Source organism: Alosa pseudoharengus, unplaced genomic scaffold, assembly GCF_046254945.1.
Source record: "Alosa pseudoharengus isolate Yale_2024_CS ecotype anadromous, Long Island Sound unplaced genomic scaffold, YU_APseudo_1.1 YU_APseudo_1.1_scf_16, whole genome shotgun sequence".
Lineage (NCBI taxonomy): Eukaryota > Metazoa > Chordata > Actinopteri > Clupeiformes > Clupeidae > Alosa > Alosa pseudoharengus.
The window spans coordinates 5,381,912-5,408,336 of record NW_027468630.1 but is presented as its reverse complement, the minus strand read 5'-3'; the positions used below and the strand labels follow the sequence as shown (position 1 = coordinate 5,408,336).

At 40.4% G+C, this 26,425-nt stretch overlaps 1 protein-coding gene across 4 annotated transcripts; it reads right to left on the bottom strand.

The window, feature by feature from the left end:
• Positions 1–372: 372 nt before the first annotated feature.
• On the bottom strand, positions 373–25,895 carry gramd2aa (GRAM domain containing 2Aa). 4 transcript variants are annotated; one of them, XM_076286820.1, is made up of 12 exons: positions 25,652–25,895; positions 19,726–19,839; positions 13,073–13,130; positions 11,485–11,557; positions 10,703–10,806; positions 8,536–8,634; positions 6,095–6,166; positions 5,894–6,001; positions 4,659–4,836; positions 3,405–3,498; positions 2,592–2,699; positions 373–2,267 (listed from the first exon to the last, which is right to left on the bottom strand). In XM_076286820.1, exons 2-12 carry the CDS (start codon positions 19,827–19,829, stop codon positions 2,264–2,266), a joined length of 1,002 nt encoding a protein of 333 aa, XP_076142935.1. In that variant the 5' UTR covers positions 19,830–19,839; positions 25,652–25,895; the 3' UTR covers positions 373–2,263. The 4 variants fall into 4 exon arrangements, with proteins under 4 accessions (XP_076142935.1, XP_076142938.1, XP_076142934.1 ...); XM_076286823.1 differs by having other exon boundaries at positions 5,939–6,001; XM_076286819.1 differs by lacking the exons at positions 13,073–13,130; positions 19,726–19,839; positions 25,652–25,895 and having other exon boundaries at positions 11,485–12,183.
• Positions 25,896–26,425: the final 530 nt, after the last annotated feature.

Below are 26,425 nucleotides of genomic sequence, written 5' to 3'. Positions count from 1 at the left end.
TACAGCAGAACTGCCATAAATGGCTGATAAGCGGATCGCTGCGCATATGGAACCCATTCAGAGGCTCGTAGCCCCAGGGCTCTCAGCCTTCACGTGTGGATGCACTGCACTGGCGCTCTCATGTCGTCTCTGGAGACTATCAATGCACAACGGTAAAGTAAAGAAAAAGACAAACTGCTCCCCCACATACATGAGCACAGATGCATGCACGCACACACATACATACATGAGCACAGATGCATGCACGCACACACACACATGAGCACAGATGCACGCGCACACACACACATACATGAGCACAGATGCACGCGCACACACACACGCAAAGGCTGTATAAAGTGTAGCACTAGTGTCAACAGACTTGGACAGCACTGGAGTTGATGGTAAAACTTTATTTGATGTTTTTGACTCTTTATAAGCACTGATCTAAAAAATGATCACTATATTTCTGACACTGTTTTTCCAGACGTATCTGGATCAAATGGCTTTTATTAGATTGTGTCAGTAACATTTAATGAGTAGTTGAAAGAACTAGTACAATTGAAATGTTACAAGTGTGTACGACAGTAGATCGGAAAAGAAAACCACAGCCTACAGTAGAACTGCTTATTTAATACTTGACATGAGACAAGGTTCATACAAGGCTCCTGATGTGTGTTGTGTGTGCAAAGGAAAAGAGAGTGGAGGGGATACAAGAACAACCAGGGACATCAATATGAGGCAAACAATTCTGAAATGTTCAAATGTATCTTCCAACATTAAATGTTCAACTTCAGTGAAATTTCTGAAAATGTTTGTGATCCAGCACTTGATATTTGCATTATTCTTGTTTCAAACTGAGCAGTGTACATTCACTTCAGTGCAAACACGCATACACCTTCCAGGACTGGACCGTAAACTCTGTCTTAACAACAGCCCAAGCACTCTGTAAAAAACAGGTCCTTTCCTGTCATCAATAGTTCATTTGAAATATACAGTAGATTTTTATGTGACATCTTTGCATTGCATATGCAAAATAGGAACAACATATACAACTTAACAAGCCTCACAAAACAAAGAAAAAAAGCTGAAATCTGTTTATGGGGTCCAAGCTATGCCAACATATTGAGGTTCTAATTTGGCAGTTGAAACATACAGTGTGTGGGTGAGTATAATTTAAATAAATTATAAGGACAGGCAGGAGATCTAAACTTGGCATATCAGGAACAAAAGAATAGGGCTAACACCTCCCTATACCTTGGTCTAATAACTAGCCTGTCTGTGCAAACTCACTGAGGTGGACAACAAGAAGATTATGTGCAGCTCACTTCTAGATTACATCTAAAAAAACAAAATACATATTTTTAGCATCATTATTCTATTCCATCCTATTCTTAACCCTGATTAGTCCAGTGCTGTACCTCAGCTATGGCTCTATGAAATGTCTATGATAGATGTACTCAGCTATGATATCCACACAGGTAGCTCAACCTGACTTGGTAGTGGTAATAACTACATGTTACATCAGCCTTGCAGTTAAACATGAAGTATTTTCCCTACTGTGAGGACTAACATAATTGTTTCTATACAGTGCAATAATACATCTGTCAAACCAGTGGTTCCCCACAAGCTTGTCTCCACCACAGATGACGGTAGCCCAAAGGATCTAGGTTTCCGTTTTTTCTCATTGACCATCCTATGCAGTTCCAGTTTCCTATTAGTTGACCAGTGTTTCGTTGCCCAGTCTTCACACTGTCTGCGAACTCACTGTGACTACACGGATTATCAACTGTCTCAGTTCAAGATGAGTCTGACAGAGGTCATGATTGCTGGTTTCTAGATATGTATATCTTTATGACGTTATTATTGCTCGGAATCTTCAGAGGATTTGAAATGGAAGGATTACATACGGTATATGTTAAAAGGCAGCCAGAGGTGTGTGTGAGATCGATCAGACCCCTTTAGTGTTCCATTGGCATTATTATCATCATGGAACATCTTTGGGAACAGCAGAGACGGCTGTTCGATCCAATCCAGTTTAACAGTGTAAGGATAAAATGAAGAATGATTTACCTAAGGGCCTCTTTTTCTGTTTTTTTTTTCTCCCAGCTTATTCTGTAAAAACAATGATCAAACTACAGTGATGGAGTATAATTCCACTCTAAACTGCAGGAAATCTTCAATAAATAAAAGGGCCTATTTTGCATAGTCTTGACATGATCAAAGACAGCAAGGGGCCTGTGCAGGTAGGCTCTTCCTTCCAGTGGCAAACTCAAGCCCTGAGTTATCTGCAAAAACAGATGTTGACACAGTATAAAAAATCTGAACATTAAATGTCAGGGGATACGATGTGGGTATGATGGTAAAGTAGCAGAACAAAGGAGAGAAGCGAGCTGTGATGTCTGAGTGCTCACTGGATATGATGCAATCGGAGGAGAAGCTACGGTAACATTGCACATTCTTTTTTCCCCTTACAAAACAATGTGAGAGCAGCTCTATATTTCATTTGACACTATCCCATTACACACTGAATGTTCCATGTGAACCGCAGTAAATGAAATCTCCAATGATGCACGTGTAATATTTAGCGACAGCTGCAGTGTGATCAGTACCTTTCCCTTAGGGTGAGGGCTGGGTTGTGGTTGAGGAACGACAGTTGCTGCTCAAGGCTGCACACACGGAAGGCTAGGTAACAGGAGGACAGGATGAGAAGAATGATCCTGCAGGAAAAAAAGTCAGAGAGAGAGAGAAACGGAGACAAATACGCAGAGAGAGAGAGAGAGAGAGGGAGAGAGAGAAGGAGATAGATTAAGAGGGGAAGGGAAGAAGGAGGGTAATATTAGTACATCCACATTGTTCATTTTTTGGGGAAATTTCGTCTGTAAAATTAGAATACATAAAAATGTACAAATGTAACAAACAATGCACTGCATGAGCCTAAACACTAGATGGCAACATTGGGGTCTGATAGAGCCCTGTTACAAAATCTGCCTAGTAACTCTTACCACCATATCCTTAAAGGGAAACATCCGTTCTCAGTGATAATTAAATACTCATATATGGTATATTCCCTTAAGAACAGAGACAGAACAGGAATGAAACAAAATCATCCATCATCCATGTAATATCCCAGAGGTATACCTGCTTTCCTACAAAGAACACTGAGCAGGGCAAGGGGTGGATTTTTGAAAACCCATGATAAATGTATTAAATGTTCAAACATTAATATCACACCGTTCAGCACATTAATATTAAAAGGCCAGCTTCTGTATGCTGCAGGGAAGGAACCACGACTGAAAAATTAGATTAACACAGAGATAGAAAGATAGAGAGAGAGAGAGAGAGAGAGAGAGAGAGAAGGAGAAAGAGAGAGCACTAGTCAGCAGATTTACTGTTCCCCTGAGCCAGAGTTTGACCCAACTCACAGTAGGATGAAAAACTTTAGCAGCTGGTACTCCATCTGGCCCAGTTCCGGAACCGGTTCTGTGAGCAAGATCTTGTCTGTCTCCAGGCCGCTCTCTGGAGAACAAATACAAAGCACATGGATCACAGTCACACTGGGTTAGCACTAGCCGTACACTATTCAGTCCTAATTCCCTAATTCAGACAGAAGCTTTTTCCCTGCTGGTAAAAAATAGGTCCTGACCTTTAGTAGGTTTTTTGCTGGCGTGGGAACTGATATAACCTTTTTTGTTGGCTAAGCAGGTGCAGTTTTTTTTTTTTTTTTTTTACTTGAACTAGACTCTGGCCCAAGCTCGCTTACACAACCACAAGCATGCAAACACAAAACAAATACAGGCAAAAACGGACCCATTCAAGAGATAATATGTGATCTACCCCTTTCAACATAAGGCCTGTTTGCACTGGTGGAGGGTAGACCTACAACGGGAACAAATTGGTCTAAAAAATCCATTAACAATGGAGACATTTAGAGGGACAGACACACGCACACACAAACATGCACATGCACACAGGCACATGCACACAGCAGTTGACAGCATTCAGTTGCAGATGCAACAGGCCTATTTAATTCCAGCTCTATCATGAAAAAATCTCTATTTGGCCTAATCTGCCATTGCGTAACACGGACGGATGGAATCAAACAGAGCGGCGCTTGTTCCTCCCCCACACGTGCTGGGGCTTGACTGGCGCTGACGATCAGGACAGCATGCAGACTAAGCTGCACAAACAATCCAAATAGCTTCATATTCATCTCCAGCTCACATGTAGGTAGACTGGGGGAAATTGCCAATACTTGATTTGAAAAACAAAACATCTACCAGCAAGCAAGATAAGTGAGGTGAAGTTAAGTGAAGTTGATAATAGCTGCTAAACTGTTCACATGAGTGAACAATCACAATCATATGTGTGAGCATTAGAGAGAATTAATGGCAAACACAAGTCGATTACAATAGATTTGATCGTCATAAGCTAAGTTCTCCTCACTAAAACCGTATAAGTGACTACGTTCGATTTAAAGCTAGATGGATACCTATTCTTCAGATAAAGGTTGGACTGTGTGATGTGGTGAGTGTGTTTATGTTTCATGCCCACATATACCCTGGAGAGGAGCCACAGGTGTGTTTGGGTATTGTTGTGTGTTGTGTCTGTGTGTGTGTGTGTGTGTGAGTGTGTGTGTGTGTGTGTGTGTGTGTGTGTGTGTGTGTGTCCATCCTCACCCTCCAGTGGCTCATCTGTCTGGAAAGGCGTGTCCACAGCACTGAGGCTGCTGGCCGAGTTGCCCAGCAGGTCTGGGAGCGAGGAGGAGACCGAGGCCACAGACGGCTTCCGCCTCCACTTCAGCACTGGGGGGAACTCCTCCGCCACAGGGAATTCATCCGGGACCGGGAACTCGTCCTGGTTGGATGGAGATGGAGGGTGTGTGTGTGTGTGTGTGTGTGTGTTGGGGGGGGGGGGGTTTGGGAGAGAGGCATGAGCACATATGTGGAGACAAAGCAAGTCATAGATAATAGGAATGAGTAAATACAAAAAAATAATTCGCTTAAATGCACTGAATGATAATCAGTATATATAATGTGCATAATTTATGAGTAAATACAAAAGGAAAATGTCTTCCATCAAATACTACACTGGTTGAGACACTAGATGGCAGCACTGAGGTCAGAGTCAAGGAGACATCTGATGCCTCTCTGGGAGAAACAGAATCTGTATTCTGCTTTAGTCTTTCGTCTGCTTTAGGCAACTTGGAAATGAGTCAGTTTGGGATTTAGATATCAAAACAGATACAGCTTCAGTAGTTTTCCTGCATATAAGTTATCTTACATCTTCGTGGGATAAGGTCAGACTAAAAACAGTCAGACTGACAACATAAGCATGTATGAATGAATGTCTGTATGACTATGTGACTACCTCTTTATGTGACTACTTCTCATCATTTGGAATGTGTGGGTGTTACAGTTATAACTGTAACTGTTGATGTTGTAACCTTCGCTGTTTACATTGACTAATGGTAAATCACATTGCATAAGTTTGGTGTTGTGATGTAAGGGTCACTATTTCACTGCCATATACCAGCAGAGCTCTTATCGCTTCATGTAATCAGCTGTGAACGTCTGTATCTACATCTTGGGAAACTTCCTGTGTGAAATTCAGTTACTGAGTGGTGGTAGTGTGCGAGTTAGTTGGGTTGTGTCAGTTGTTACAATTGAGTTTAATTCTACATAGTTGCACAATATACAAAGGTTTAAATACTTCTGAATAGGTCAATGTGCAGCTATCTTATTGTGGCATATAGATCTTGTGTAAATTATGTTTTGCACTTAAAGAGGCAAAGAGCTTCTTTAGGAATACATTGCATCTTACAATATATTTTACTCTTACTGTACTGTCAATTGTAATATTAATAAACTAATAAACATAGTTAGTAAAAAAAATTCAAATATGTTGTTCTCACAGATAGTGAAGCCACGGGAACACAAGCAAGGAGTCCAAGGCTCACCAGAGATAAGGAGTTGGGTTCCTCCATAAACTGCTTGAGACTGAGACTTTTCTTGCCATTGACCTAAAAGAGATTTGAGAGGTTTGATTAAATTGCCTGTCTATATATAGCTACAAAACTGGCAATAGATACATGACATATTTAATTGAATGGTACCTGAAGGTGTGTGCAAATCCGCCTCAATACATCATAAACACTATCCCTGGACAGCAGTGACACAAACACATACTGAAAGAGATAAAGAGGGAAACACACATCTTCCATTAGATAACATCACCTGATAACATCACCTCTGATACCACATGCACACCCCCTATGGGCGCAAAACGGCAAACAGTAACTTATCACATGCAAAAACAGCCACCATGTAAATCACTAGTTAGTGCAAACATAAACAAACACACAGACCCAAAACATATCAAAAGGTGTACTTTTTAAACACAATAAAAAGTCAGTGATACCAATGGAACAGCAATACTATATCATAATCCCATTACCAGGAAAAGAGTTACATTTCCCCATAAGAGAGATGAGTGTATAAAGCTAGCCAGTGGAAAGAGCTTACAGCTTAAAGGCTTAAAGAACACCATGGGAACATATTTCCATTTGCAAAAACATTTTCATTCACTATCTCCTGAGCTTCTGCCTCTAAGTGTGACCAAACATCTTTAGCAGTCATTATCATTGTGGTATGACTGTGTTTTATATATAGACATCATTCGGTCATCTAGTTAACTGTTGAAGAGCCAGTTCAGGTTTACAGCTTGTGTCCGTCAAGGATCATGTATCTGGAGGCCCAATGGTTTTGCTGAGGTAAAGTCTGTGGCAGTGCAGGCGACCAAAAACCAGCTAAAAAAAGCTTCCGTGCGACAGATGCAACCAAACCTCCTACACTGCCGCTGAAAATGGCACACCAACGTGAGATAAGGCTGTTCCTTTGAAGCAGCAAACAAAAGCACCATCTAGAATAAATCATGATGACAAAGAGAGGAGGCTGAGAATACAAAAGCATGGTGCGAACACCTGTAATGTTCTCTTGCGTCCGTAGGGAAGGTGGAATGTATATTGCTGGCACGAACAATCGTCTTTTCTACATGGCAGTGAGGGGAAAAACAGGCCTAAAATAGAATCCTGCGAGTCACCTTGAAACCCCTTCAGCATAACCAAACCACTGAGCAGGCGATTTACATTAGCCTGCCCTTTTTCCAGACACCTGGGCTTGTTGACAGGTCTTTGTTTCCAAAATGGCTTTAGCCTCACTAGGCTAGTGACAAAGGCCCCACATGTTTGAGATACCCCTACTGGAGGTAGAACTAAACGCAACAATGTTTTTCCTCATCTCTAAGGTCTCCCATATATGAAATGGATTCTTGACTAAAAATATTTTACTGCTAAGATTGTTAAATTAACAGATATTGTTATACACCCCAAAACCAAAAAAGGACTAAAATATAGCCTGTCCGTATGGGAGTTAAGGCATATAAACTAGTGCACACAACAAGCTCTGAGAACTTTGAAACTTGGAGATTTGGACTTTGAAAACTTGGTGAACTTTGAAACTTGGTGATTTGGACTTGAGATTGTATTTTGCCAGTGTTACATTTTCTTTAATTTTGGACACCTCATACATTGAGTGACAGAACACCCTGATTCGTAAGGACTATATTTACATATTTGGTATTGTTGGATTCAGAACAACCCCACCTTTCCCATAAGCCATCATATGTGTTTCTATGATAATCCCTGGTAAAGCAGCTACAAAGTAAATGAAAACATTCTGCATATGAAATTAAAACATTCATTTTTAGCATGTCCACTTATTTTAGGTGTATGTTTACATGTGTCTATTCATTCCATACATCAAGATATTCACATCCAGTCTTTTCTAGTAGGTGAAGCAACTTCCTGACTATAAACATGCCAAGTTTCAAAGTTCTCAGAGCTTGTGTGATTGATCTGCACTAATTTATATTAACTCCAATACGGACAGGCTATATTTTAGTCCTTTTTTGGTTTTGGGGTGTATAACAATATCTGTTAATTTAACAGTCTTAGCAGTAAAATATTTTTAGCCAAGAATCCATTTCATATATGGTAGACCTTAGAGATGAGGAAAAAACATTGTTGGGTTTAGTTCTACCTCCAGTAGGGGTAACTCAAAAACTAAAGCCCTTTCTGACCATTTGTCACTAGCCTACACCCCTATCTCTTCATCGCCTTGCTGCTCCTTTCAAACAGCTTCCTCTTTCAAAATGCCTCTTTCCAAAGCCACCCACCCGCGACAAGGGTTTTTAAGTTCAACATTTCAACAAGGCATACGGTTAAAAACAGCAACTTGCACTTTTAAAAAAAACAAAACTGGTCCACTTCCCTGATTCTAAGTTCCCAAGATGCATGTGTAAGCTTCAACAACACAACCTGTCTGACAAGCTTAGAGGTCAAAATGTGACAATGTGACAAAAAAAAACAAAAGGGCATTTTGGTAGTTAATAATCATTTTGCTGTCGTCATATTTTCAGCTCCACCCCCCACCCCCCCGCCCACACACACACACACACACACACGCAAACACACTGAACCATGAATGAGCCTCTCACCTTCTGACTGGTGTCTGTGGTAATGGCCAGTCCGTTGGGGACCAGGCCTGCTGTTTTGTGTTTCTTCACCAGTCGCACAGACACCACTGGGATGGCCACCTGTGAGCAGACATGAAAGGAGGCCATCAGTCATCATGACTGGCATATGGTCACGACTGGCATGGAATTACGTTCACTGGCCGACCATGGTGTCCCTAATCAGACACTGTCATGGCCTAAAGATATTTTGTGTTTTGTACATGCATATGTATATACAGTCTATTCTTACATAGAATAAGAATATTAAGTATATAAATATTGCGTGCATTATATGCATTATATTTTGACAGGGGTTATATGTGCTGTTGTTAAAAGTGTATAAAGTGGAGTAGCTTCAAAAGTAGGGATACAATTAATCGATTAATCGATTAGTTGTCAACTATTGAATTGATTGCAAACTAGTTTAGTTTAAATTGCAAACTAGTTTAATTGGTTTGTGCCATTTAAGGAAAGGAACACTTAACGACAAGTAATTGATTAATCGAGATAATAATCAACAGATTAATCAACTATGAAAATAATCGTTAGTTTTAGCCTTATTCAAAGCCCCATGATACATTCATAACATATCATGCCTTTTGAGCATAATATTCTTTTAGCTGACTGCCATCATATAACATAGGATCACATTGCTCATTACTTTTTGTATGTTCACCAGATAAATTCTAAAACTGTAAATACAAATTAGAAATGTAAACGAGTTTAGTTAGACAGTACAGACTAATAATTAAGGCTTGTCCACAATGCTACCGATGCCAATAAAGACTACTGTAACTGTAATGATGTAAATGTCCACACTGACCAATAAGGAGTCTCAGGAATATACTTTATGTTCATTCAGACTGAGTTGTACACTCAGTTGTACAATTCACCAATTCAGTGGATTCTGATTTACTTCATGTTGTTGTTGTGAGTTGTATGCAGTGTGGACATTATTGTTTTTATTAGCTAATGTGGACATTATTGTTTTTATTAGCTAATGTGATACTTAAAATTGCAGCTTTTACAGTTATCGTGAACGCTAGGTAACATTGCCAGTGTGGACATTATTGTTTTCATTAGCTAAAGTGATACTTAAAATTGCAGCTTTTACCGTTACTGTGAACGCTAGTTATCATTGCCAGTGTGAACATCATTGTTTTTATTAGCTAATGTGGACATTATTGTTTTTATTAGCTAATGTGATACTTAAAATTGCAGCTTTTACCGTTACTGTGAACGCTAGTTATCATTGCCAGTGTGAACATCATTGTTTTTATTAGCTAATGTGGACATTATTGTTTTTATTAGCTAATGTGATACTTAAAATTGCAGCTTTTACAGTTATCGTGAACGCTAGGTAACATTGCCAGTGTGGACATTATTGTTTTCATTAGCTAAAGTGATACTTAAAATTGCAGCTTTTACCGTTACTGTGAACGCTAGTTATCATTGCAGTGTGAACATCATTGTTTTTATTAGCTAATGTGGACATTATTGTTTTTATTAGCTAATGTGATACTTAAAATTGCAGCTTTTACCGTTACTGTGAACGCTAGTTATCATTGCCAGTGTGAACATCATTGTTTTTATTAGCTAATGTGGACATTATTGTTTTTATTAGCTAATGTGATACTTAAAATTGCAGCTTTTACCGTTATCGCGAACGTTAGTTATCATTGCCAGTGTGGACATTATTGTTTTCATTAGCTAATGTGGACATTATTGTTTTTATTAGCTAATGTGATACTTAAAATTGCAGCTTTTACCGTTATCGTGAACGCTAGTTATCATTGCCAGTGTGGACAGGCCTTAAGTGTACGGTTGCCTTGGTTTCAATAGTGATAGTCATTTCGCAGCTTTCTAATGATACGTTATCGTATCCATGGACATCATTCCATTCCATTCCACACTTAAGGCTTTTAAGATAGACAGAATCTCTATCAGGAATTCCACCGGCATACCACCAGCGTGTGTGTGAGGATAAAGGTGAATGGTTGACTTTGATTGACTCGGCATGCAACTAATGCGGCATGCACCTTACAGAGTCCTGCCTTTTATGGGGCCTTGTAAAGATGTGCTCCTCGAGCACACAGGGCATTGAAGGTCTAGCCAAGCTGCTATCTCCTGCTGACTGCCTGATTCTCACCTTAATGTCCTTGCCAAAGAGGTTGGCGTAGAAACACAGCCAGTTTCTGGAAATGTAAAGGCGGCCCTGAAGAAGGATATCTCGTAGCAGAGCACAAGAGTACACTGGGGAAGGGGTTTCACACCAACACACACACACACACACACACACACACACACACACACACACACACACACACACACACACACACACACACACATTAGCATAAACATAAGCGTAACCACAAAATCATCAAGACACACATTTGAAACCAAAAGTATGGTAAATGGAAACATGCACACATATTCACACACAGTAATACACAACATAAACAGAGATTTGACTGATGACTTTCAGTAATAGGATGAGTCAGAAAGAAAACATCCTGTTCACCACTGTCATGACACAGTCATTTACAGGTAGTTGGTATAAAATGTGTATGTGTGCTGCATTTACAATATCAAATCAATAAGAATTGAACACCCCAAACAAATGAACTTGCCCATCACCCTGCTGTACATTATTACTGTGATTTAATACAATACAAATACAAATGATTTAGTAGACTAAACAGATCTTGTTTGAATGTCTGAATTTTCCACAAAACATAGAACTGTTACTGTGCTAACAGCTATATACAGAAGTTCTGATCCAACAGCACACATCACGTGAGCTTGTTCTCTCTGTGATAAATCAGCCTTGGGAAAGAGAGCAATGAATATGAGCAACGGATTAAAAGAAAAAGAGGAAAAAAACAGGAAGTCTATAAATAAGCGGAGCAAAACATGGTTTGGCAGTCTTACCTTTCATAAGGATCTCCTCCTTGGGGACAGTCTGGAAGAGCTTGTGGTACTGGGAGTTGTACTTGCTGACGGTCTGTGCGGAGGGACAGGGCAAAGTCATGAGGTCTGCCGCAGAGGCAGTGGGGCTGCGCTGCCTCAGAGGACGCGAGCCCTGCACCAGGCTCAACATGCTGACACACAAACACTCACATACAGACACACACACACACACACACACACAAGCTGGCACTCTCACATGCAAACTCACCCACACACTCACACACACACTCATACAGGCGCACAAGAACACACGAGGACCCTCTCACGAGCACTATGGAGAGGAGGCAGCAGTGGAAAGGCAGCACCACGAGCAGTCCTTCACTTCCTTTCCGGGTGTGAGTGTGGTGCGTGTGTGTTCCCTTCTCTGTGTGTGTGTGTGTACAACTCAGTGTGATACTCTAGCGACTCTCCTCATCTCTCCTCTCTGCTCTCAATAGGGGCCAGCTCACCCCCTCCTCTCCTGAGCACACACACACACACACACACACACACACACACACACACACACACACAATCTCACACACAACCGTCTTCCGGGTCCTCACGAGCGCCGAGCTAACACCTGTGTCTGTCTCTCGCTGGTAGTTTATCACAGCCTGCGCCGGAGTGAAGTGAACGTTCCTATCTCACTGCAATGCGACCGAGTGGAGTGGAGCCGAGACAGCAGCTGTAACACCTTCTTGATCCATAGCGGAAACCACAGTGACTTGTGGTGGGGATGGAAAAAAAGACGCTGCCTTGCCACACTTCACGCCCCATTTGTACTCTGGACTATGTGTACAACTTTCCGGAATAGTCTGTGAGCCTCGGCAAATATCCACTCAGCTCAGGGATATAATTTAGCATTTAGATAATGATCATAATCCGGAGGGACTGATCCAATGAGTCGAATGGTCTCTTAATGTTTTAGCCCAATTGTTCCACAACAACACAGGTCTGGCTGGCGTGCAGCACTGCAATTAGGATTATGACATTGCACATTTATGACAGGTAATCATGTTTGCAGGTAGCCTCTGCTTCCTTGGCTCACGTGCCAAGGTCTGAAGCACCAACGTCTTTTACAATGACAGCTCCAAAGAATCTGGCCTTGACCCTTCACTGTCTTGCCTTGATCAACAAGCATAAATCTCTTATCCTATGTTTGCACTATGAGCCTATTACTGCTGTCGGTGGAAATATTTACGTATATAAAGATTCTGCACAACTGGCTTTTAATAGTCAGAGTTTCCACTCTAAGAATTTCCAAGACCTACTATATAATAAATGGTACAATATACTGTCCAAAGGTTTCAGAGCAGCCGCGTAGTGCTCAAGAAACTCTTGACTTTCCTTAGAGCAGGAGATGAATAAATGGGCGTTGAATAAACAAAGTTGGCCTAACTACAACCATTCAACCAAGCAGTAAAGCTTATAACCAGATATACACCAATTCTGCATGGAAATATATTTGTATAATAATGTCTTGAATAGACTTTATCGAAACCCCGGATAGTGCTTCAACATAAACAATAGACATCTACAGAGCACACAGATATAAAACGTGACTTACAGAGCCGCGGTAGCATTTCTTCACATCCTCATATGATAGGTCATCGATAAGCTGCACTCTGTAACATCAAGCAAAGAGTGTAGAACATTGACATGACAATCCAAACACCATTTGACCCACATACTTCCACAGTCACTTTATTAGCGTATAACAACACAGCTGTACTGTGGCGACCTTGATCAGTTGAAGGTTAGGCCACAGGGTAACCACACACACACTGTCATTACACTCAACTGAACAAAATGGGGATGCATTAAGTGAACCCTAATGGCACCCACATGACACAGCACACAGTCAGCTCGCCAGGAGTGCACAGGCAGTTACAGCAAGTGAAATCACTCCCTGAGAAATTCAGCTTGTGCCATTAGTAACGGAATCGTATGGCATGGGGCCTTTAGCTTAGATGGCGTTCATGCTGCTTGGGCGCAGAGCTGTGTGCATTGAGTCAGGTACCACAGGAAGACCAAACGCATGATGCCACCTGATACACACAGACAGCCCTGAAAGGGATTTAATCCATGTGTTACAAGCATTAGATCTTTGCTTTCTACTGTTGTGTACGTCTTCATCGTATTGTCTGCTCAGTCTTACACGCATGTTTGTCACAGAATTGCATGTTATCGATATGATGTGTAGTTGCAGCGATGGTACTTTTTTTCACCCAAGACAAATTTCCCTCATGAGGTTCATTAATCTTATCCCATCTTAATCTATAGACCCTTTTAATCTGTTCCTAGAAGGTTTCCAGTTGAAATGTTCAAAACCAACGCAGATACTTAAAACTTTATTTTGAAGTTACCATTAGCTCAGTGTTATCTTCTGGATATACCTTGAACACACATGTTTGTTTATACAGTTGAAAGGGTCTATATCTTTGCACAGTTATTACACACTTTATTGATGATGGTATGAAGTAAAGAGGCTGTTGTTAACTCAATTTCAAATACAATTACATTATTTGCAAAAACATTATTACTTCATCAATTGCTTTTATCTGACAACTAAGCAATAGTTATTATGAACATCTGTTCAGCGTGTGGCAAATATGTTGCATAAGATCTTAACAACAAAAAGGACACAGAGAACACTTGCTTGAAGACTTTGTCATAGCCTGCGTGTGTGCATGTGCAGAAAGCAGCACCAGGAACAGAGATGTTTTTGGCCTAGAAAGAGCTTCAATACTATAAAGACTAAACTGAACCTATTCTTGAGAAAGAATTTGAAAGAAAAGTTTTCTTCTAGGGTTTACAGATAACAATTCTAAACAGAATAAAGCACAGCACATCCAGTACAAAGAATGTACTTCTCTATTGTAAAAGAAAGTTAAAAGCATCTAATCTGTAGGGAGGGTAGACCAAAAGAGAGACAAAAACAGTGAGCGTGAGAGAAAGAGAGAGAAAGAGAAAGAGAAGGCTAAGCTGGGAAGGCTAGGCTGTGGATATTTGTGTATGTTTGTGATCCTTTGGTGCTCCGGGGCAGTATCCTGTAAAGAGCAGCCGTTCTGTTCTATTCTGTTCTGTCGTGGGGGGTGTAGAACATTGAGAAAATAAAACGTACATTTTCAGGCATTGTTTACTCAGAGTGTAGCAGATATTTTCAATCATTTTTTTTTTCATTTCAGCCCCATATCTATTCTTAATTATTTGTTATAATTTCTTCCTAAGGATTGATCAAAAACAGTGAGATGCAAATACAACACTACAAATATGAAAGATGCTGGCTGTGTTTATGTTTGTCACGCACTGGAACTAGGTCAAAGGGTTTTGCTCAACTTCCTGCGGTGCACAGGAGAGATGGTTATGCATGCTGAGCAGCCCCATCACTGCAGGAAAGGAGAGAAACAGACAGGGCAAAAAGACAAAAACAGAGAGCAAGAGAAGGTGGGAGAAGGGGGAGAAGGGAGGGGACAGGGCGTGTATAGGCCACTTGTCTCTAAGCCACAGCTCTGAGCTCTGGGATTCTGGGATTTGTCTACATAAGGAAATCTTATGCTGTGTGTGTGTGTGTGTGTGTGTGTGTGTGTGTGTGTGTGTGTCTGTGTGTCTGTGTGTGTGTGTCTGTGTGTGTGTGTGTCTGTGTGTGTGTGTGTGTGTGTGTGTGTGTGTGTGTGTGTGCGCACATGTGTGTGTGTGTGTGTGTGTGTGTGTGTGTGTGTGTGTGTGTGTGTGTGCGCGCGTGTGTGTGGTCATCAGGTGCTCTGTGAGAAGCCAGGTTCAGTCTAGGCATTCTCCTAAGGGGCCACGGCTTTCACTCCTGTTTGTAATTTGATCTGTTACACCTGCTTGTAATACAAATGAAAGCAACATACAAAGAATCTCAACAACTTTCAAGAATAAAATGAAAATATGCAGATAGTCGCATAATGATCCATTTTTTTAGGTGTGTCCATGTTTATAATGGCTTAATGAATAAATACACTCATAGAAACAGGGGTATGTTTTGTGGTGAGATCGGTCACAAATAAAACTAGATGCATTCCTTGAGGGCTCTATATTTGGACACATTTTCCAGACCCACAATTTGGAGTCTTAAGACAGAATGTAGGCTAAAATGAAGCGCTCTTCTGTATACAGAATTGAGAAGAAAAAGTAAAATGGATTTCATTATGTAGCTCCATCGCAAACACACTTTCTCTCAGGCCCGTCTTTTAAACCTGCATGAGCTTTCTTGTAAACATTTATTTGACAACCCATGTTTACAGCAAACAACTCTGGAGTAATCTTCTGGCAGTAGTGTGCACAACCCATTGGATTCTTCTATAAATAGTCTTCACACGCTGGCTGTAATCCCTATGGGAGAGGCTTGCCAGGTTATTGAAAACCAGCAGGTTTCCAAAAGGACATCGCTCTGTAACATTAATAATTATATTTTCACAAAACTCTTAGTCCTAACACATTTGAGAATAGGTAATAATAAATAAATAAATAAATAAACCAGTTGGTGTTTTTTCTTTAAAGAGCATCCTGTCTTGTGTGGTTAAAATCCTTAACCTTCATTTATTCCTCAAGATTCAAAGCAAGGTAATTACCATTGGCAGATCTCCATGAGGACCCTATTACTATTGCGGTCACATACTTTCAATGTCATGTCCTGCAGCCATGGCCAGTGTTGTTTTGCCACTGGGCACTGCTAGGCAGCAAGGCTACATGTCTCTGGTAGCATATGAGTGCGGATGTGATGAGATCCTTGGGCAAAGTGAATCTAAGGGAATCTAAATAAAAGCTTAAGCATATTGACATGGAAACACATGATTCATGATAATGCTCCACAAAGTCATAATAGCCTTATTGGCCTGGGAAGAGCACTACCAATACGAACTGACTGTGAATAGCTTAGATTGCATTCAAGCATAAGAGTGTTTGATGTCATAGGCTCTACCATTCAGTTTTAGAATAAACAACCATGTCAAGGCAATATCCATACAGAAGCCTGTGAAGCGCAAAAAACACGGCATTAACCCAGCATTAGCTTTGGTCAAGTCCTGCTTTAAAGCATGAGGGAAATGAGTTCAGATTGCTCTGCAATTCAGTGAGCAAGGAGACAACAGTGAGCCCTGCCAAATCCTGCGGAGGGAACAGATTCCTGCAGATTACCCCCCTGATTCAGAGCCTGGTTACGTAAGAGCCACGCCACATCATAACGTAACCTGTCAGGCACAGAGAGGGGTCAGCTTATGCCTCTGTCTGCTCTCCACACCTCTTTACCATTTGAATAACCTGCTGGCTCCTCTGCGCATATGCCATGCATGAATAATGGGGCTCCAGTGAAAGGGGCTGACGGAGCAGATTTGTGAATTTACCCAGCAGTGCTGTCCTAGTTTAGTGCAAAGTGCAGAGGGGTCCATACATCATGGCAGAGCAAACATAGACATAGTGCATACAGCAAAAGCTTAAATAAACTAATGCCAGCAGTTCAAAGATGAATGGGTTTTTGTAAGTTCTTTCTGTATCTTTCCATTGCATCTGTGATATAATGAGGGAAATAACACAGAGTACAGAGTAAGAGTATTCACTACATCACATATAGGCTACTTGTTTGTATTCAGTCATTTTCAGCCTGGGAAAAGCAGCATTTTCAGTCTTGGGAAAAGCAGCAGGACAGAACAATTATTGAGGTAAAATTGAAGTTATTTCAAATGGCCTAAATTGAATGGGTCTAACTCATGTTAACAGTTTACACATTGCAGTGCCCCCCACCTATTGCTATGCTATGTAGCATAGTAATATTATACACCATTTAAAAGCTTGAACTCTTGGCAATCCATATATGACAACATTTTTCATGTACAATCTGTATAGTGCTTTACATTGTCAGATTAATTTTACTATGTCTCAATTAAATTTGATCAAAAATGCCTCCCCCCTCCGCCATTGGTGCCTCCCTACTTTCTAGCTGCAGTGTATATCCCTTAGCAATAAGTAGATGCAGTGTATAGGGTATTGAAATATTCACAGGAATCACTAGAAATTGAACATTCATGTTGTTTTATCCAATATTAGGTGTGCAGATGTATAGTCCATATTATACACACCCATTGAACCAACAAAGAAAAAAATAGAGACTTTTGTGTGATCATTCCATATTTTGTGTAGTCATTCTATATCAGAACCCCTGACATACATTCCAAGAAACCTCAAAGTGTTACCTTTCATTTGAGACCAGAATTATGCTTCTACACCAAGAGATTGCCACACAGTAAGCATTTTATTGTCAGTATGCATCTTGGGTAGCCAAAAGTGGGGAGTTTCCATAGGGCATTTTACAAAACGCATGAGCATATCTTGACAAATAATGGTCTAAAGTACTCATATTTCATTCTATATTGATCTACTTTGAGATACAGATTCACAAGACCTGGTAGTGGGCCTCAGTTGTGTTTCCAAGACAAAATAACTGTCAAAAAACACTTCAATGAAAATCCTCACCTAGGGTACGTTCAGACTTGGCTTCTTTTTCTGACAAAAAGTTGTGCATAAGCGTGTTTTTAGTTTATCCGCTTGTGATTGTTCAGCTGTCAAAAAACAGCGTGACATAGGGCGTTTTTCTGCTAGAAGTTGAACATTTCTCAACTTTATAAACAGCTCTGAGCTTCAGAAAAAAACGCCCGAGATAGCATTTTAAAAGAAGCCGAGGACTTTTTATATATATAAAAAACAGGGTCTACTTCATAGGATTATAATGTAAAACGGATGCCGGCAACTGTGAAAAATATGGCTAGTATGAACATAGCCTTACAAAGCTTTTAATTTAGTACTAGGCTACAGTGTTGGGAGTAATGCATTAAAAAAGTAATGTAATTACAGTAATGCATTGCTTTTTGCTGTAATGCAATAATGTAAGGCATTACCAATACAATTTCAGTAATATTTTACTCTGTACAATTCTCAGTAACTGAAGTTACTTTGCTTTTTAATCCAAAATTGAGAAATGCTCAATTGGCACCAGAGAAGATTATCCAAGAATTAAAAAAAATCTATGCTGGTCCTGGAATTTGATTGCCTTGTTTAAATGACTGTAGAAAGGGAATTTAAGTTATCTCTGCCATTCATGCAACAGATCTAACATGGTTAGGCTATACTTCTCATTTCAAGCAGTGAGAATAACTAAAATGTTGCTTTTACAGACAAAGATCGTAGCCATTATTCTCAAACTATTTGCATTAAGTCTACACCACTGTAAGTGGAAGGAAAGGCAACCAGCAATGATGAGAACCATTTAAAGTCAACATACAATTTCACTATGGCTATATTTTACTATATTAAGTTGTGAGTGACCTTTGGCCTTTAGGGCCTACATTGTCCCATGAGCCATAACTGCAACCATTATATTGTTCTTTTGTTAGCCTTAAGCCTAGCTCAGTCATTATGCCATACCACATCACCTCCTGCCGTGTAATGCGCTGCATTGAACACATGAAGATCCAAATCCATATTTCCTGTTATTTTGGTGAAAGTAATGTAAACGTAGTGTAATGCCTTACAATTCAAAGACAATAATATTGTAATGTAACAAATTACTTTGAGATGACAGTAACAAGTAATAAATAATGCATTACGCTTTTGAAGTAACTTGCCCAAGACTGCTAGGCTAAACCCCTGTATAGGAAACTAGCGCATAAGTGTTGCTGTTTTTTGTCAAATTGGTGGTGTTTCTTGTATTTAATGCATTTCTGTCATTATATCATAACCACACCAGCTTAAATAGTATACCTGGAATAAATATAGCCATGGAATACAATAATACAATTACACAATCAATATAATTCAATTATACATTAGATTGATATGTTTCTAGAGCTGGAATACTTAACAGCTTTGTTGGCTGAAAGAAGACATGAGTCAGAAGAATCAACAAAAGTGAAGTATATAAGATTGCCAGCGGAGCACAACAAAAGTCTGAGGGAGGAACAATAGTGGACTCTGTTCACATGTTCAGCAGCTCCCCTGAGCATTTTCACCAACTTATGATGGAGACGTTGGAGAAAAAAAGAGGTGATATTTGTATTAGGGGCGTGCTGTGGTACAGATGTCACAGTCTGAATGCATCGTGGTGCACCTGACCGGGTGAGCGTTTGTACTCGAAGCACAATCGCGACGTCTGGATAAGCCCCGTGTTACGTGCGCGGGAAGCCGACAGTTTATGTTTTGACTTGCCTGAACTGCGGGGGGTTTTGGGTGTCCTCTTCCTTCGGGGGCTCGGGCAGGTCCGGAGGCGTGAGGAGGCCAACGTCCTCGCTCTGTTCCTGCTGCTCAGTCATGCTCCTCGGCCTGCATGGAAAACAAACACGGCCCCGCTCGGACAATGAGACCAGGCCCAGACCAAAGTGAAGGTGAACATCACACACAGACGCAACCTCAGACACAAGCACACACACACACACCTTTATAAGACCTCTGAGACACACACACACACACACACACATGCACGCACGTGACCACACACACACACACACACACACACACACACACACACACACGCACACGCACACGCACACGCACACGCACACACACACACACAGACAGAAGCACACACACTTTATAAAACCTGACACACACACATGGGTACAAGGATTAGGCTTGTCACATGGTATGTTTCACATTCTAAATGACCATGTAAATAGCCTTCCACAACCACAGAAGCAGCCACAAATTTGCATGGAAAGTAAAACACACACAAATGCAGAGGATTACACGAGTCACATGGTACACCTCACATGCAGGAACCATGTAAATGACCTTTCACAAGCAAGCACAGTGGTAAAGAGATTTAAACTCACACCCTCCCTCCCACCCTCCCTTCCTCTCATACAAATGAGCAAATATCCAAGGGCATCACAGTCACACATAAGGACAACTAATGAATATGCACAGGCGCAAATATAAACACACACACACACACGCAGGTTTCCAGGTATGTTCCCATGGGAGCCCCTCAGCCCTGGCTACCTGTGTGTGCAATTAAAAATGTGGAGTATAATAGCCCTAAGCACAGCTAGAGCTCTCTGCTTCCAACATGGAACCCCCTCCCCACACACACACACACACACACCTCCCACCCCCTCATTATCTCTAATTGGGAGGAGTCATTATGACTCAGCCTTTGCCAGCTCGATGGGCACTGACAAGTCTCTTCCCATTCTTAAAGGTCACTGTTGTTGTTGCCTTATGAGCAATTCCAGCTCAATCACTCACAGAGCAAGCTGGGCCAAGAAAGCAGTGAGGGAGGAGAAAGCAGTGAGGAAGGAGAAAGCAGTGAGGAAGGAGAAAGCAGTGAGGGAGGAGAAAGCAGTGAGGAAGGAGAAAGCAGTGAGGGAGGAGAAAGCAGTGAGGAAGGAGAAAGGTTAGATGCAGAGACCCAAAGGGGCTTCACCAGTACTCAATAACAGCTTATTTTAGCATAGACCATCAAGCTTCACAGATTAAAGAGAATTATGTACCAAGCCTGTCGGGCATTAAAGTAAGTGCTGCTACACTTCATCTGTAGAAGTCCTCTTCTGAGAACAGTGACATACTGTTAGAGACCAAAGAATATACTTGAATTAGGTCACTAGTAAAATAATGAACATCTGTGCAAATATGAATGGCAAAAAAGATAGGTTCTTTACTTTTAGTCAAGCCACCGTTTGAGTTTCAGAATAAATAAAGAAGGCAATTAAGAGCATAGGCAGACAGACTTGTTCAATGGGTGAAAATATAGTCTACATGTACACATATGACCATATTCATATGGTGAACTCTTACTCGACAAACTAAAAAGCACTTCCTTACTTACAAATTACCCTAATCCGAAAACAATGCGAGTTACCACCTTTGTGACACTGTCTCCCACATACACTAACACACACCAGCCAGTTTCTTTAAGAGTTTTCTGGTATTTTGTTCCCTCAAAGAACACACACAGTGAAGTCTCATAACCATGTGCTGGTGCCTGTCAACCTTTCACACTCAAGTGAAATCCAACAATGAAGTAAATTCCACAGAGCTTTCTCATTGATGACTGTCAGTCACACGGTATGGTGTGGTTGGCATGGAAACTATCTAGGCATGTGAGGAATTGTAGTGGATAATAAAATGGATATAATAAAGTGGATGAAGAGAAAGGCAGGGATTGTATTAACCTTTGATGATTCTGTACCTCAATTACCTTCAAAATGGCTGCTATTTCAATGGACTTAATCTAACTGGTAGCCAGATCAGAATTTAATACCAGATTACTGTACACATTTACCTACAGGCTTTTGAATCCAATGAACCCGCTATCTATATTCTTATGTAAGTGATTATTACGTATGAAATTAGAAATGTGATCCATTTATGTTTAGGATGTTATATAAAAAGAATTAAAGAACTGCATCAAGCAGGGTACAGAAAGAACCCGCTAGCTTTCCGCTGTCAATTCTAAGACTAATATTAGAGCAGAGTAGATATGCTATCAGTCTGTCAGCCATGGCAGCAGGAGGTTACGAAGGGGCATGTTGAGCTTAGACCAAATATAAATATTTGTTGACTTGTCTCGCTGGCCTTGTTCATAGCCACAGGGACTAAAGTGTCCTATCATGAAGGTTAATCATCCTCATCTTCATCTTTAGCCACACTGCCCCCCCCCTCGTCCCTTTTAGTGCCTATTTACCAGGCCTGGCCGTCACAGGACTGCCATAAATCCAATTAGGCTAATCAAATTAAGCCTTGCACATTCAGGGATCTCTGTTAAAGGAGCACTGCCCTATTTACTGTGAAATATCAAAATATCAGCTCAAAATAGGCCTTCAATAGTTATAACATCATCTTGTTCGTAAATAGTGAGTCTATTATGACTGTAAGTTTGTATCAACAAAGTAGTGGTAAATATTGTGACAGACTGTATATAGGAATGGTGATGTACTATTCAGTCTATTTAGTTTAGTCACTGACATTACACATAGACACAGTATGTACAGTACAGGGCTATGATGTGACAAGATATGAGGCTGGCCCCTGAATCATTTAGACTATAATAAAACAAAGAGATGAATCATTTAGACTATAATAAAACAAAGAGATGAATCATTTAGACTATAATAAAACAAAGAGATGTAAGATAATTAAACAATAATAAATAACAAAAAAATGCAACATGTTAAAGGTTGTATCAGCGATGGCGGGTAACATCACTTCTGTTGATGTTCAAACAAAACAGAGAGCTAGCTCGCTACTCCCTCCCGGGCAATTGAAACTCTCCTAAACACGCATCTAGTCGGTTATTGGTTGGAACACTTTATTTTGCCTTTGAGTGGTTGGCAACACTTGTTGGTGGCAATTGTTTTTGTGTACAGATCTCGGAGCCTAGGCTGCCTACAGAGACGCATTTTTTTGACGGCCTGCTTATGGGGCAGGCAGCTTAAGATTAGATGAATGTGATCATTTATGTTTGGGCCTTTTTTGGGCCTGAAATCGCTGATACAACCTTTAAAGGGATAAATGACTTTGACTACATCACTAAATATAGCTGTTGAATGTTTAAATGGTTTGTATTGTTTCAAATTGCTCACCATGGCTTTGCTGATAGCTATCTGTTCTCCCAGCTGCTCATGACAAAATCTCCAATGTTATTACATTTACAAGTAGAATGGGGATGGAATAGCTGCATGCATGCATATGTGAGAGTCTGTGTGTGTGTGTGTGTGTGTGTGTGTGTGTGTGTTTGTGTGTGCATATGTGTGCGTGTGTGTGCGTGTGTGAGAAAGAGAGTGATAAAGAATCCATGCTTTTCTTCTGTAAATAGAAATAGGGACTCACTAATGAGGGCTCCAAGTCCAACCCAGCTCTCTCAACAAAGTGTTATCCAAAGAAAGGCCCATGGAAATGCAACAAAGCACTCTCTGTTCTCCTCTTCTTTGACCACATGAATCGAAATGGCTTCAGTGATTCACTGCATCTAAATGGAACTGTGCAATGGAGAATTCATGCAGCAACAATTCCAGGACTCTCTTCTTTGATTAACTACTTCTTGAATTTGCTTAGCTAACACATTTATTCGTATTTATTTGTATTTATTATCTACATAAACAATTCCAATTGTAATAACTCAGATTCATATAACATTTGTGCTTTACACAAATCACAACACTTTTTAGATGGAAAACTCTTCACACTTATCTAGATACAAATCACGATAAAACGGTAATGCTGACAAGGCCTTTATGAGATCCCCATGAATGCTGTATGTACTGCCATTTATCACACAATTACATTCATCTAAAGTAGGCCTAAGATGGCCCTGAGATGTGAATAAGTTAGCATCAAGGCCTTTCCACCTGAGACAGCCTTGGAGGGAGAGTGGAAGCTGATGTCATATGTTCTGATTACTCTCAGTGAGCAAATGGATAGGTGCCAGGTGTAATTGCCAAGCAAACCCCTGGGATATCTCACCCCCACTAAGCCTGTTCTGAGCAACACTACACTCTCCAGCAACAGCTGCAATGCAGGAAAACTAATGGGCCCTTTCACAGAGAACATCTGCAAGCAAGCGTGGCACCCTAGGCTGCTGTCACAGGACAAAAAAATAAACTGTCACGTGAAATGAATGTAGACTATAGAGTCCCCACCACCTGCAGCCACGAACGAGCTCAGTTTAGCCCAACACTAGCATATAGCGTGACTGAAAGAGGCTGCTTATTGTGGACTCACCACAGCACAGTATCAGAGCACAGACAGCATTCTTGGAGAAAGATATGGTCCATTGTGACCATTTTAAATCTAAGCTAACTAAAACATTAATGTTGATTTTTAGCATGTAATCGGGCAATTCCATGGAAAATTACATTTTTTGTAACATCCATAACGCCAATAAAATATGATGGTATGGTATGATGTGAATGATTACATGAAATTTGAGCATTTGTTATTTTTGGCTGAAGAATGTACATCATAAAAATCCACAAAAAATGAATGTTATCATTCACATCATACAAATGCCAAGGCATTTCACTGGCGTTATAGATGTGACAAAAAGTCAATTTTCCGTGGAATTGCCCAATATTATAATTCTGTCAATCTAAAGAATATAAGTGTAGCCTAAGTAAATTAATAGTCAATCTACTGAGGGGAGAAAGGAGGCATTCTATAACTCTGCTATAGAACCACAACAGAACTTGGGGTAGCCTAATGTTACCCATTGTGCTGTGTGGCATAGGGGCCTGTTCACTTTCAATAACACATTATACTAGGAGCAAACCAAAAGCTGAAAGAAAGCCAACAATTGAGCTCAAATGCAATAATGTGCAAATTCACTCCCTGCCACACTTGGCAAAAGACAACGCAGTTTAACACATTACAGTAGCCTAATCAAGATTTATCTGAATATGTGTTAGTATATTGACATTCTTCCTGTTTAAACTACAATCCTTCCTATTGGTTTGATGTTGTTGCATGCCTCATAGTCTATGTAAACAAAGGATTTTGTACCACTCCTTTCTTAAATCTTCTACTGAAGAGGTAGATTCGTGACTGGGCAATGTGAATTTTCATCCTGAAAATGCATTAGGACAGACATTTACGGGGTTAGCCTACTTACACCTATACAGGGAGAGGAGTGCATTTCATGCAAGGGGGGTAAGCTAATAACTTCACTAAGGTAGCTTTGTGTTGAAGTAGAGTTGGGCTACCATTGTAAACATTATAGCCATTGCATAAACTATGTCCACTTGAACTTACAACAATATACGGAACATGAGAAATAAACTAGCAGAATACCTATTTGATAACACCTTACGAATACAGAAGTGGAGGGAACAACGATTTGATTTGGTAATTTATTCTACTTTGCTTTTTATGAATAGCCTTCATTTGTCATAAACCAATCTTGACTACTCTTGAAAAATCTTGTTGCTGTGAAAGATATAACACCTAACACGGGGGAAAAGGTTTACCGAAAGGGTAACCAACCGAGTCGTGCACATTGCATTGGTCCGACAAAAAGAAAGTGAGAAAATCTAATTTTATGACACAACAGGACACATGTTCACAGGCGCAACGCACTTTCAAACACTTCAAATAGTCTCCAAATAAGTTTAGGTTAGACGTCCCACCGAAAATAGCCTACCTTTTGAGAAAGCTTTTTCTATAATCCAGAACTCTCACGTCCTCCGTGGACGCAAGGTCGTGTAACGGGGAAACATCTCCATCTTACGCTGTAAATGGCAAAACCTGACTGTATTTGCGTTTCAAATCTTTAACAGTGTGACAGTAAAAAGCAATTTACGACAACATGACACTATTCGCTACAACGTTGCGAGTTCAGGTGTCCCACACAAACTGCGAGCTGCCCTTGAGAACCTGTTGCGCTAACTACACAGACGTTCAAGTGGGCTGAGCATAGTTTGTTCCACCTCACGTTAGCTTAACTGGATTTAGGTAGCAATTTAGCCGTGGTAGCCATTTCATTAGCTTATCTCTTAGGACAGTAGCATGTACAGGCTATACATTTGGGAAATTTAGGGAGAACAATTAAGCTACACCAAGTAATTGCAGCCACCATGAACTTCAACATAGAAATGTTCCTGGCAGTAGATTACAAACGTTGACACTTTGGGAAGATGATCTAAAAAATAAATTAAAAAAAGAAACCCTTAAAAGCTGACTTGTCACACATGTTTTGTTTACAGACAAAAAATAACATATTTCTTGTCAGTCAACAAATGTTTTAAATATATTGATATATGTGGTGACAAAACTATTTTGCTTTAGGGTCTATGAGGGCCGGGATGCATGGATAGTCTGGCTCATTTGGTTAGACTGAACTAGTAGGTGACTACAAAGTTCTCCAACTTGTTCAAGCCATTGATGCCCTGACACATCTCACAGTAAAAGTGTTTAT